This window comes from Vairimorpha ceranae (assembly GCF_000988165.1).
Source record: "Vairimorpha ceranae strain PA08 1199 chromosome Unknown NODE_104, whole genome shotgun sequence".
Lineage (NCBI taxonomy): Eukaryota > Fungi > Microsporidia > Nosematidae > Vairimorpha > Vairimorpha ceranae.
Window position 1 is genome coordinate 1 of NW_020169399.1, and position 11,613 is coordinate 11,613.

At 25.9% G+C, this 11,613-nt stretch overlaps 7 protein-coding genes across 7 annotated transcripts; 3 read left to right on the forward strand and 4 right to left on the reverse strand.

The window, feature by feature from the left end:
- Window positions 1-1,717: 1,717 nt before the first annotated feature.
- AAJ76_1040002095 (hypothetical protein) lies at window positions 1,718-2,095 on the reverse strand (the record flags this gene model as incomplete). Its single annotated transcript, XM_024473695.1, has 1 exon — window positions 1,718-2,095. One exon carries the CDS (start codon window positions 2,093-2,095, stop codon window positions 1,718-1,720), a length of 378 nt encoding a protein of 125 aa, XP_024329927.1.
- A 1,993-nt stretch (window positions 2,096-4,088) lies between these two features.
- Window positions 4,089-4,472, reverse strand: AAJ76_1040004472 (hypothetical protein; the record flags this gene model as incomplete). Its single annotated transcript, XM_024473696.1, has 1 exon — window positions 4,089-4,472. The coding sequence occupies one exon, from the start codon at window positions 4,470-4,472 to the stop codon at window positions 4,089-4,091; it is 384 nt and encodes a 127-aa protein (XP_024329928.1).
- Window positions 4,473-4,714: 242 nt separating this feature from the next.
- On the reverse strand, window positions 4,715-6,841 carry AAJ76_1040006841 (cdc48-like aaa atpase; the record flags this gene model as incomplete). The annotated part of the gene is made up of 1 exon (XM_024473697.1): window positions 4,715-6,841. One exon carries the CDS (start codon window positions 6,839-6,841, stop codon window positions 4,715-4,717), a length of 2,127 nt encoding a protein of 708 aa, XP_024329929.1.
- Window positions 6,842-7,558: 717 nt separating this feature from the next.
- Window positions 7,559-9,343, forward strand: AAJ76_1040007559 (small-conductance mechanosensitive channel protein; the record flags this gene model as incomplete). The annotated part of the gene is made up of 1 exon (XM_024473698.1): window positions 7,559-9,343. One exon carries the CDS (start codon window positions 7,559-7,561, stop codon window positions 9,341-9,343), a length of 1,785 nt encoding a protein of 594 aa, XP_024329930.1.
- A 34-nt stretch (window positions 9,344-9,377) lies between these two features.
- On the reverse strand, window positions 9,378-9,776 carry AAJ76_1040009776 (nuclear movement protein; the record flags this gene model as incomplete). Its single annotated transcript, XM_024473699.1, has 1 exon — window positions 9,378-9,776. One exon carries the CDS (start codon window positions 9,774-9,776, stop codon window positions 9,378-9,380), a length of 399 nt encoding a protein of 132 aa, XP_024329931.1.
- A 367-nt stretch (window positions 9,777-10,143) lies between these two features.
- AAJ76_10400010144 (hypothetical protein) lies at window positions 10,144-10,278 on the forward strand (the record flags this gene model as incomplete). Its single annotated transcript, XM_024473693.1, has 1 exon — window positions 10,144-10,278. One exon carries the CDS (start codon window positions 10,144-10,146, stop codon window positions 10,276-10,278), a length of 135 nt encoding a protein of 44 aa, XP_024329932.1.
- A 1,094-nt stretch (window positions 10,279-11,372) lies between these two features.
- Window positions 11,373-11,613, forward strand: AAJ76_10400011373 (hypothetical protein; the record flags this gene model as incomplete). Its single annotated transcript, XM_024473694.1, has 1 exon — window positions 11,373-11,613. A coding segment is annotated over one exon (241 nt), but the record flags the coding sequence as incomplete, so codon positions are not given.

An 11,613-nucleotide genomic window follows, 5' to 3' on the forward strand; every position in this document is an offset into this window, starting at 1 on the left:
AGATATTGTTAATATATTGGTATTTTACCGAAACGCTCTTACTTATTGGTCCACGTTGTAATTAATACCACAAATATGATTCCTAATAGCAGAAATAAGCTTAAAATGGCATATGAAGGAATGTTTTATAATTTTGTAAGGGTGAACTGTGAAGTAAAATATTGAAGATGTAATAAAAAAGAATGTTCTGGATATTTTATGTAATAATATGAATGATAAATTTCGTTATCTATCAAACTATAGCCAGTTGTAAGACAATTGAAAAGCTTTTTCTAATAGTATTAGCAATTAAGTTTAAACAAGGGCGCTTTAAACACTCATTGATGTAGCTTTTTATGCTATTACCAAGGAAGGATGTCTTTTAGAAGTATATAAGTCAAGAATACTTAAAGACCTTGTAACGAATACTAGAACGAAAATAGCTTCAGTAAATAACTAAAATCTGACATTCCGCTAGAATGTCAAAAATATAAGACGGCCAGCAATTTTTAATGCTAAAAGAGAAATAATATTGTTTGAATAAAACAGTAATTTTTAAAGGTACAAATATGCTGAGATTTTTACAATACAACATCGTCATCATTTTTACTAAAACATTTAAAAATGCATTTAGTGACTTCAAACAGCTTTTTACTTTTTTTCAAGAATTAGAGGCAAATACACTTTTATTTTGTATTGTTTTGGGAAAAAAAGATCAATATTGCATAAAATATAATGAAATTTATTGTAAATGATATAAAAATCAAAATAAAAACAAACAAAACATTTGATATAGATTTCGCATGTTTTAGTTTTTAACTTCAAAAAGCGTTGTGCTTCAATGTATAATTTCAGGTTGTTATTCTCGTCTAGGTCAAATCATTTGACGAAAGTTACAAATTGTCAGTAAAGATAATGCTCGGCTTAGCTTTTATTCCCACGGAAGATGTATTAATGATGGCAAAAAAATTTATGTTAATCTACATAATTAGAATTAAAAGATGCAATTTGCACATTTAATTGATTTGAAAAGCATTTTACAATAAATGATCTAGATAGAAACAAAAATATTGATTTGTAAGCGTATATGAAAGAACTATGCAATATTTATTGAAAATATACAATTGACTCAAAATAAATAAAAACATCCAATTTAATTAATAAAAAGAAAACATATACAACTTGCTACAGTTGTTAATAAAATAAAAAAAGATCACCTGAAGTCAGAAAAAATCTTAGTTATTTTTTTATGTTAACTATAATAACCAAAAAAAACAATAAAATATGTAAAATAGTTACAGAATACAATTCTTATAAAAATTTTGATTATTAAAATGCTGTGATTATGTATTTTAGTTGGAAAATTAGAATAAATTTTTTATCAATAAGAAGTAAAAAATTTTGTTATGAAAAGCACTTACAGGTTGGCATTAAATAAATAAAAATTTTATACTAATTAAGTTTATTTGCCAATAAGCAGATGTCTATGGATATTTCCTATTTCAAAAGATGATTATATTTAACTCTTGTGCACTGAATATTAAAATAATTTTTCTCATAAATCAATCCTATTGCGTTTGTCAATATTTCAGATTATTTTTTTTTGTAAATTTTAAATAAAAACCTGATTTATTATTTTACATGAAACTATTTTTTTTACTTTTTAAAAAAAAGCTTTTTTTTAATGACTATTAACAAAATTTTTGTGTACGATATTAAAAAAACAATAACATTTACTTTAAGAAGTAAATTGAAAAGAAGCAAAATTTTTAATCGAAATTTTTACGTATAGTATCAGTAAAAATGAAATTATCACTAAAAAAATAAAAAAGCAAACTACTAGACAAACAGCTATTTTATTAATCATATCCGAATCTAATAAAACATCTTTCTGTCCTTCAATTTTAGTTTTTTCCCCCGTATGCTCTATATCAATCAAATAAATTGTTCTTTCAGCTGGATTATCGAAATATTTTGTACCACCAGTATTGGGTTTTAAATATTTATAATTTTCATTGTATAAGTAACTGTCACCATAAAGTAGTTCCATAGATCTTATATCTGTTTCTTCTACCATAATAGTGCTATTTATTGCTACAAAAAATAGGTAGAACATTTAATGGGTAAATAATTTTCTTTATCCATTAAATGCCTAATAAAGTAAAGATTTAATTTAAAAACAAACATTTAATTGTATTTTATAATTAGTTTAGCTTAGTTAAATAAAAAAGACAATAATTCAACTTTAGATCTGGTTTAGATAAAATTTAATTTATACAATTTTTACTTTAATTTTAAAATAATTCTATTTAACAAAATTACAAAAAATCAACATTATTTTAATATAAATAAAAATTTAAAAAATTAAGCTTTTTTTATTTAAAAGATAGTACCTGACTAGAGTGTTATTAAAGTTGGTAAGCATAATTATTATTTACTTTTTATAGAAAATTAATTAAGTAAATTTTGCTGAAGTAAACAAAAAAACAAAAATTTAATTATTTATTGTTTAGTTTTTGTGTAGTAAGTCGGGTTATTAGAACTTATGCATTAGAAAATTATCTATATTTTTATGGTCAAATTACATCACTGTATTACTATTATAAATTATTGTTCAAACATTATAAACTTTTTTTGTATTTCCATACTTTTTTGTTTATTCTTTTTTCCTTAGAAAATTCTTTTTCCGTAATCTTAACATTTGCGCATTTTTAGCACTAGCATGCCAAAGGGCTTTTCTTGGTAAAAAAATATTATTAATTTTCATTAGGATATTATTATAGGGATGACAACTGGCAGTACGTTACCAGGCTAGGGATTCACTGGATATTGTGGTTGGTAAAGCTTATATGGGTATAATGATCGTTATGGATTCGAAATGCTATAGCTTCATAGCTTGTTGCGTTTTTACCGGGCGGCTCTTCAAATGTAATTTTTACTGTAGATGGAATGAGATTACAGATGTAATACAGCTATATCAATTACCTTTTTAAACTATTATATGCCTTCTTGCAATTTTTGGACATTTACACCATTTAGTTTAAGCAAACAGCCAAGCTTAGGATACGACTGTGTCGGCAAATATACAATAACAGTTGTTGTGTCAACGTCAAGTTATTACTTAGCGATTTCGTAGTGTTAAATTCGAATCTTTCTTCCTTCAGCATCAGAATAAAGTATATACAAATAGTTAAAATTTTACTATAATAACCCTTAAATTGAATATTTACACAAAGGTATAAACATTGAAAAAATAATATTGACGAATATACAAAATTTTAAAAGTTTTTTTTTTTTCAATCAAAAAAATTTATAACATCCTAAAAAATAATAATTATTTTTTTTTGTAAAATATTCCAAATAGATTTAAATCAATAGAATTTAAATTTTTTGTGTCTTATTTTTGAAGTATACAAATTAATGGTATTTGTACATTTAAAACTTAACTTTATTATAAAATGTAGAATGTATAGTAAGCCTTTTATACAGAATTTTTTGCATGAAGTGTACCTTTAAATTTTTTACTTAACGATTGTAAAATTTTTATTTATAGGTAATGTTGTAAATTACTGCTGACAATAAAGAATTTTTTAAAGCATTAATCAAAAATTTTTTATAGAAAATCCTTCACAAATAATATCACATAGACTTGAACTCTTATGACAAAATACTGTTTGAAGTTATATAAATTTCTTGATTTATGCCTTTAATCTAAATACATAAATATATTAAATATTGATTTATACATTAAATGAAAATTTAATCAAAAAATATTACTTTTAGAATTAAACATAAATTTTAATAGTGAGCTTGGCTTTCATATCTTCCTCATTTTATACGAGATGCCTTATTAATTTGATTTTCTAGATTACATGTAAATGAATTTAATAATATTTTTATTTATTGATATTTTATATTTTAATTAAAAAATTTAAATTTAAAGAACAAAGAATTTAATTGTATATCTGACCCAATAAAATCTAGTTTGGAATAACAATTTTTTATGAGTCTAGCAGGGAATGGTATTATATCCGTTGTATAATACACAACTATAAATTTAATAAGTTTAATATAAAAAATTAATTAAATAAATATAAAAGTTTTTAATGTTATACACTAGCAGGCTTTGTAAATGCTACCACTAGACTTACAGGTACTAAAACACAACACAATACAAGTATAAATATAAATATACTCTTCACAACAGAAACTGGTGATTCTTCTGTAGAATATGAATCACACAAATCCAAATCAAGTTCGCCAGTAATATTTTCCCGCTTATTTTTATTATCTTCTTCCACTGTTCCTACATTATTACTATTTGCCTGTTTATCAATAGTTATACCACAAGATTCTTTACTTGTACTTGGCTTTGTATTAACATCATTGCTATTGTCTAAAGAGCCGTTAGAATGATGTACTTCGACAATTGCCATTTCATTGTTTTCTTTTAATATACAGCCATAATTTTTTAATAAAAAAATAATAAACATTGATGGGCAAAAATTTTAAATTTAAAATAATTTTTTGTGTCTTTGCACATAAAAACAATTTTAAAATAAATCTCTATAAAGTAAATATTAATTAGAAGAATATATAAAAAATTTAATTAATTTATTTAATTTTTAATATTAAGTTGTTTTTTAATTTTTTAAATACAATGTAAATAATTTTTTAAAAAATGTAAGCATCATGCACTCAATGTAATAAATAATAAAAGATTAAGATCAATATTTTAATCATATAATCCAGCATCATCCACATTCCTATTAGGTTGTGTATATTTCCTTATGTCAACCTTCATAGATCTTGCAAAAGCTTCATATCTTTCAATATCTTTTTCTTGTACACTTCTTCTTGCAGTTTTCATAGCTGCTACAAAATGCTTTTCTGAAATGTAAGGTACTGGATCTTCAAGCTCCATTAGATTGCTGCCTTGTTTACTTCTTTCAGTTTCATATTCAATGCTTTCCTTAACAGCAAGTTTACATGCTCGTTGACAAATTTCAGTTAAATCTGCACCAGAAAATCTATCAGTAGCTTCAACTAAATGGTTCAAATTAATGTCAGGACTTAAGGGTGTTTTTCGCAGTACTGCTTTTAATATAGACATTCTACTATCAGCATCTGGTAATGGAATATAAACTAGTTGATCAAGTCTACCTGGTCTCATAATAGCTGAATCAAGCTGATCAGGCCTATTAGTAGCACCTATTATAAACACATTTTTCTTAGCATTCATACCATCCATCTCTGTTAATATTTGATTTATAACCCTGTCATCGGCACCTCCACTTCCAGAAGCAGACCCTCTAGACTTAGCGACTGAATCAATTTCATCAAAAAATAATACACAAGGAGCTGCCGCTCTAGCCCTGTCAAACAATTCCCTAACATTCGCTTCTGACTCTCCGTACCACATAGTAAGTAATTCGGGGCCTTTTACAGAAATAAAATTGGCTTTGCACTCTGTAGCTACAGCCTTAGCAAGGAGGGTTTTACCACATCCTGGAGGGCCATAAAATAATACACCTTTTGAGGGAGTAAGACCAAATTTTAAAAATTTCTCAGGATAAGAAATAGGATACTGTATTGTTTCACGTAATTCAATTTTCACTTCTGCTAATCCACCAATATCTTCCCATTTAACATTTGGTGTTTCTAATTTACTTTCTCTCAACGAACTTGGATTTGTTTGTTCAATAGCATACAAGAAATTGGCTCTAGTCACTTTTAATGAAGACAAAATCCCCGCATCAATTTTATCTGAATCCAAATCAATATTTGGCAATTTCTCCCTAATTTGTTGCAAAGCAGCTTCAGAGCAGAGTGATGCTATATCACTTCCACCAAATCCATGTAATTCATCTGCTATTTCAACTAAGTCTACATCTTCACTCATGCGCATATTTTTAGTATGAATTCTTAAAATTTCTAATCTTCCAGTTGCATCAGGTACACCAATTTCAAGTTCTTTACCAAATCTTCCATAACGACGAAGAGCGGGATCAATTGAATTAGGTCTATTGGTTGCAGCCAATACAATAACGCCTTCTCTTGCTTTTGCACCATCCATTAATGTAAGAAGTTGTGATACAATTCTTCTTTCTACTTCTCCTTGTGTTTTATCCCTTTTAGGAGCCAATGAATCAACTTCATCTATAAAAATAATAGCAGGTTTATTTTTTTCGGCCTCATCAAAGGCCTTTCTGAGATTGTTTTCACTTTCTCCTGCCATCTTAGACATGATTTCTGGTCCATTGATCATGTAAATAAATGCTCCTGTTTCATTTGCAATAGCTTTTGCTATAAGTGTTTTACCAGAACCTGGCGGTCCATACAAAAGAATTCCTTTTGGTGGTTTAACACCTAATTTTTTATATAACTGAGGATGTCTCAAAGGTAATTCTATGAGTTCTTTTATCTGTGCTAACTGCTTTCTACATCCACCTACATCATCGTATCCTATCATATTAAATTCTTGTTCTGCTTCTTCCCTTGTTATTGTTCCATCAGGTATAACATTTGTACCATCTACTATAAATCCATGTTTAATATCTTGACCTTCTTTATTTGTTAATGATACTACTTTATACTCCACAGATCCAAGTCCTGATTTTATTCTATATCGATTACCGACTGTTAAAGGCATTGATTTATCTTCAAGAAAAGGTTCCACAAAAGCCTTAAAAAGATCACCTTCAATTTTTTCTACTGTATCAGCAATAGGAAGAAAAACTAGTTGTTCTATAACACCAATAGATGTACATGGATATATTTTAACAACATCATTAATTCTAATTTTTAGATTCACTCTACCATCTTTTTTTATAGAAATATACTTTTCTGGAATTTCTTCCATTTCTACTAGAAAAAATACTACCTCTGAACATTTCTTTCCTTTTATAGTTACATAATCACCTACTATCAAGTCTAAGTCTTCAATAGTTTTAGGATTCATTCCTACTTCGTATACCTGTAATTTCTCATGATTAAGGTCAGTCACAAGTAACGCATTTTTAGTTGTATTTTCTAAAATTGCTGTTGATAGGTCTACAGAAGGCTTATTATCTTTTTCATTGTCAGTAATTTTTGTTGCCATTTTAAGGGTTAAAAAGATTTTAATTTTATGCTAATTTATTTTTATTTAAAAAATAAACAATTGGTCTTAGAAAAAAATTATTTTTAGGAAACTAGAGTTAAACAATTTACATCAACATTTAATAAAAAAATGCAACATTCGATAGGTTGTTTAACAATTATCTACTTCTTAGAAAAGTAAGTTAGTTTAAGGAATTAATAAGTTTATAATAAACTATAACATTACTCATCTTTTATATTTCTTTGCTTTATTAAATTTTTTTTGTTTTTTGTTATCTATTTCTTTGTGTAGTATCATAGACCATTTAAAGTATATACATTATTTTACAGATCATAAGGAGACATGACAATATTATAGAACACAATTATGTTAAAAAATCTATGTTGAATTACTACACACACAATTTAATTAAATAACCAGAAATTAAGAAAACATCCTTAATATCTCCCCTTAATAAAATTTCTTTGTAACCCCTAAATGAGACTTTTATTTTTTTTCACTGCAATAGTTTTAGATGTCATCTTACTTGTAATTTTTAGATTACAGAATCTAAATATTAAAAGATTAATATTTATTCCTCTTACTACTCTACATTGTATAATAGCTTATTACACATACATTACAAGAGAAAAAATGACTTTTAATATTGTTGTAAAGACCTTTTTTAGACTTTTTAAATTCTTATTAATCTTTGTATTCGTGTATACTTTGCAGCATGTCGTGTACATAAAATATCCCGATTCTTTGTATACCGGTGTAGGAATATTAATGCTTATTGATTTAATAAGAGCCTTCTTTTATGAAATAGTTAGTCATGGATTCAAAAATAGACTATCTAATGGAATATTTAATGATATATTACAAATTGAACCATTTTTTTTAAAATCTAATATAAATTACAAACCGTTAACAATTGAGGAATTTTATGAAAAAGGTAAACCAACTAGTGTCGACGTTGATTACTTATTCGATCTGTGGAATGACGAGTCAATACAAACTGACAGGTCTCTGGCTGTTTATACCGCCGAAGACATAAATTTACGCCCTGAGGCAGAAGAAATTAGCAATGAAGCGAGATTGTATAATAAGCGTGCGCTAGTAAATAAGAATGTAAAGTCCTCTTATGGATCACCATTTAAGAAACAAATCGAGTCTAGCGTATCTATTAGTGACAATGTCGATACAATTGTAAAACCAGAATCATATTTATTTCCATCGCCTGATATTGAAAATAATCCGACTTTTGATTCGAAAGTGGCAAAAGATACTACGATTTATCATTGCGATTCAAATGAAATTGTCTCTGATAACGAACAGGAAGATGAAGAATCCCTTAACGAATTCCAGAAAAAAGATCAAGAAGCAAATTTGTGGATTTCTATAAACGAAGAAGTAAGAAAGGCGCAACACACACAGCCAAAAACTGGACGAATTACAAAAAAATCTTTAAAATTTCATTTTCAGGATAAATCAGAGATTGCATACAGAATTTTAAGTTTCAATCGCACGGAAGAGTTAAATTACATTGTATTTAGAGACAATATTAGGCAAATTAATAACGAAAGAGGAAATTTGTATATCGCCATAGAATGCAATAATAATTTATTATCTAAGATTTATTATACCTTAATTTGTATAGAATCACTTTTAATGTACTGGTTTGTATCTAGCTGGCTTGATATACAGCCTTTACTTATAAAACTCTGCTTGCCTATTTTTATTCTTCCGGCATTTTCGTCTATAAAGGTTATCATTGAGTCTTTTCTCTTTATTGTTTACACGCATCCATACGATCCCGGCGATAGAATATTTTTAGACGGGGAAAATTATATTGTACGTGATATTTCACTGTTAAAAACTACTCTTATACGATGGGATGGGGCACGATGTTATATTGTTAATGTATTAATTAAAGACAAATCTATAACGAATGTAAGAAGGTCTTCTGCCCAGACTTGGACATTAGAGTTATTAATTGATGCACGTACTTCTAACAGAAAAATAGAAGAGTTACAAGACGTTTTTAACCGACTAGTAGAAGAAGACAAATCGTATAAAAGTGTAAACATGCATATTTTAGAAATAGTAGATTCTGCATATGTCAAACTTAATTTACTTGTAAAACACAAATATAATTTTCAAAATGGGTTTTTAATGTGGAATAATCACACTAAATTTTTACGAATATTATCATCTGCATTAGCGATAATTGATATAAAATATTTACCGATGTCACAAAATATTGACCCTATATATAAATGATAATTAATAAACAAAAAATAAATAAATTGATTTTTTAATTATTAAAATTAGTAGTTTTTTCAGATGACTCGTACGCCATTTTTTCTATAGCCTCCCTGGCTTCAGGGTCTAACATACTAAAATCAAGGTTAGACTCTTCCGCCAATTTAGTTGTATCTACTTTTTCAGATCCTTCTAATAAAGAATCCCACCAGTCGTTGCGCTGCTTTGTAAGGAAAAATTCAATATTATCATCCTCTTTTACCCAAAATTCAGATCCTACATCAATTCGCTTAAGAAGCACGCCACTCAAAATTTCTTTTCCATTATAATTTATGGTTATTTTTCTATCTTTAATTTCGTATGCAATTGATGTTTTTTCAGAATTTTTGTCAAGTTTAAAGGATATTTGTACTTCATTTAGTGTTTGCTTCCAGGTGTACAAATCGGACATTTAGGGTTAAAAAATATAGATTTTAAATTTTTATTATGTTTAGATCTACAACACAATACCTAAACAAAACTATATCAAGGTATTTACACTTTGATGATTATATAAAAATTGAAGATAAATAAAGGACAGTAATATATAATGTTGTACAATAAATACATTTTCAAGAAGTAATTAATACAAAAAGGTTTAAAGTAATGTATTATTAAAATAAATAATAGTATTTTGTTCTTACGTCTAAAGTAATATATAACATTTTGTAATAATTTTACAATACTTACAATGCTTTTTTAAAAATTTAATTACATAAATTTAAGTAAGCGAATAGATCCTAGAAGAAAATTCTTTTAATAAATTTTAATTTACTTATATGCACAAAAAATATCCCCCTTTTTTCAAAAACAAATTTTTATTTTTAGACATAAATATGACCGATATGTCGAAAAATGTCGCTCATAATGTACACTCGATCGCCGGCATTTTTATGTACATCTTTATATTCTAAAAATAATACACCTCGTCCAGGCATTTGCCATCGTTACAAATAAAAACTGTTTTAACAATAATTTAATTATTGTTAAAACAAACAAATAATTTTTTAATAAAGAAAGTTAGTTACATTTGTTGTTACTTATAGAAATTAAAAAAAATTATATAACGTTTAAAAATAATTTATTTGTTGTTTATAAATTTCGCAATTTAATTAAAAATTGGCTATAAATTTATATAAACATTACTTATTATGAATTATCTTTTACTCAAAAAAACTAATTGTGTGAATATTATTAAGACTAGAATATTTTACAAGAAAGCGATGTATAAATTCTTATATTTTATTGAAATTAGTTGATAAGTAAGAAAAAATATTATAATTTTTTTTATTGTATAAAATTCTATCTTTGCTGTTTCTTTTGTAAATATATGAATAACATATGTCATTAGTTAATACTAAATATTATAAGCTACAAAGAAATAATATTAATTTAGATAAAACAATTTTTAAAAAAAATTGAAGTATACTATATAATGCGTAAATAAAGTAATTTACAATCTTTTAAAAAACAAACAATAAAATAAAAGACAATATCTAAAACAAATTAATTTCTTGTAAACATATAACTTTTATTAGATAAAATTTTTAATTAATATAGCAATTGAACAATGTTGAAACCAACTGAAATAATGTTTTTATAAAAAATAAATTTTTTTAACAAACAACTTTAATTTAACTTTAAAAATTCCAAATCAATAAGGAAAGTATATAAGACACATTTTTTTCAAATTTTAATTTTTATATCTAGAAGATACTGTAATTTTATCTTAAAATAATTAAAAAATATTTAAAATTAAAAAGTTATATTTACACAAAAATTATATTTTAATCTGCATATGAAATGGTTAAAATTTATGTACAATATTTTTTACATTAAAATGTCAAGAATATGCTGATAAGTTTTTTAAAAGCAAAAAATATTTTGAATAATTTTAGCTAAATAACAATTTCTTTTATTTTTTTTAATAAAAGATAAAATTTTAATTAAAATAATTTTCAAATTTTTATAGAATTTTATTATAAATAGAAAAAATTATGCAACCCTTATGTTTAAGTTGATTTTTTTAAATTTTTTAGGTGGTTGTATCAGGAAAATGGGCCGGGTTTACATACGGTATGAAATAAAAAACCAAGTACTTACTATGGCGTCGACGCACGTCAATCCTTTTCCAGTAGAACCACTTATTAAAGAAATAAAGACGTTTGCACGGAATTCAAATTTTGATGATAATTTTGCGCGATTATTATTATATACTAATTATGTATGGAGAAATGCTAAAGAATCTG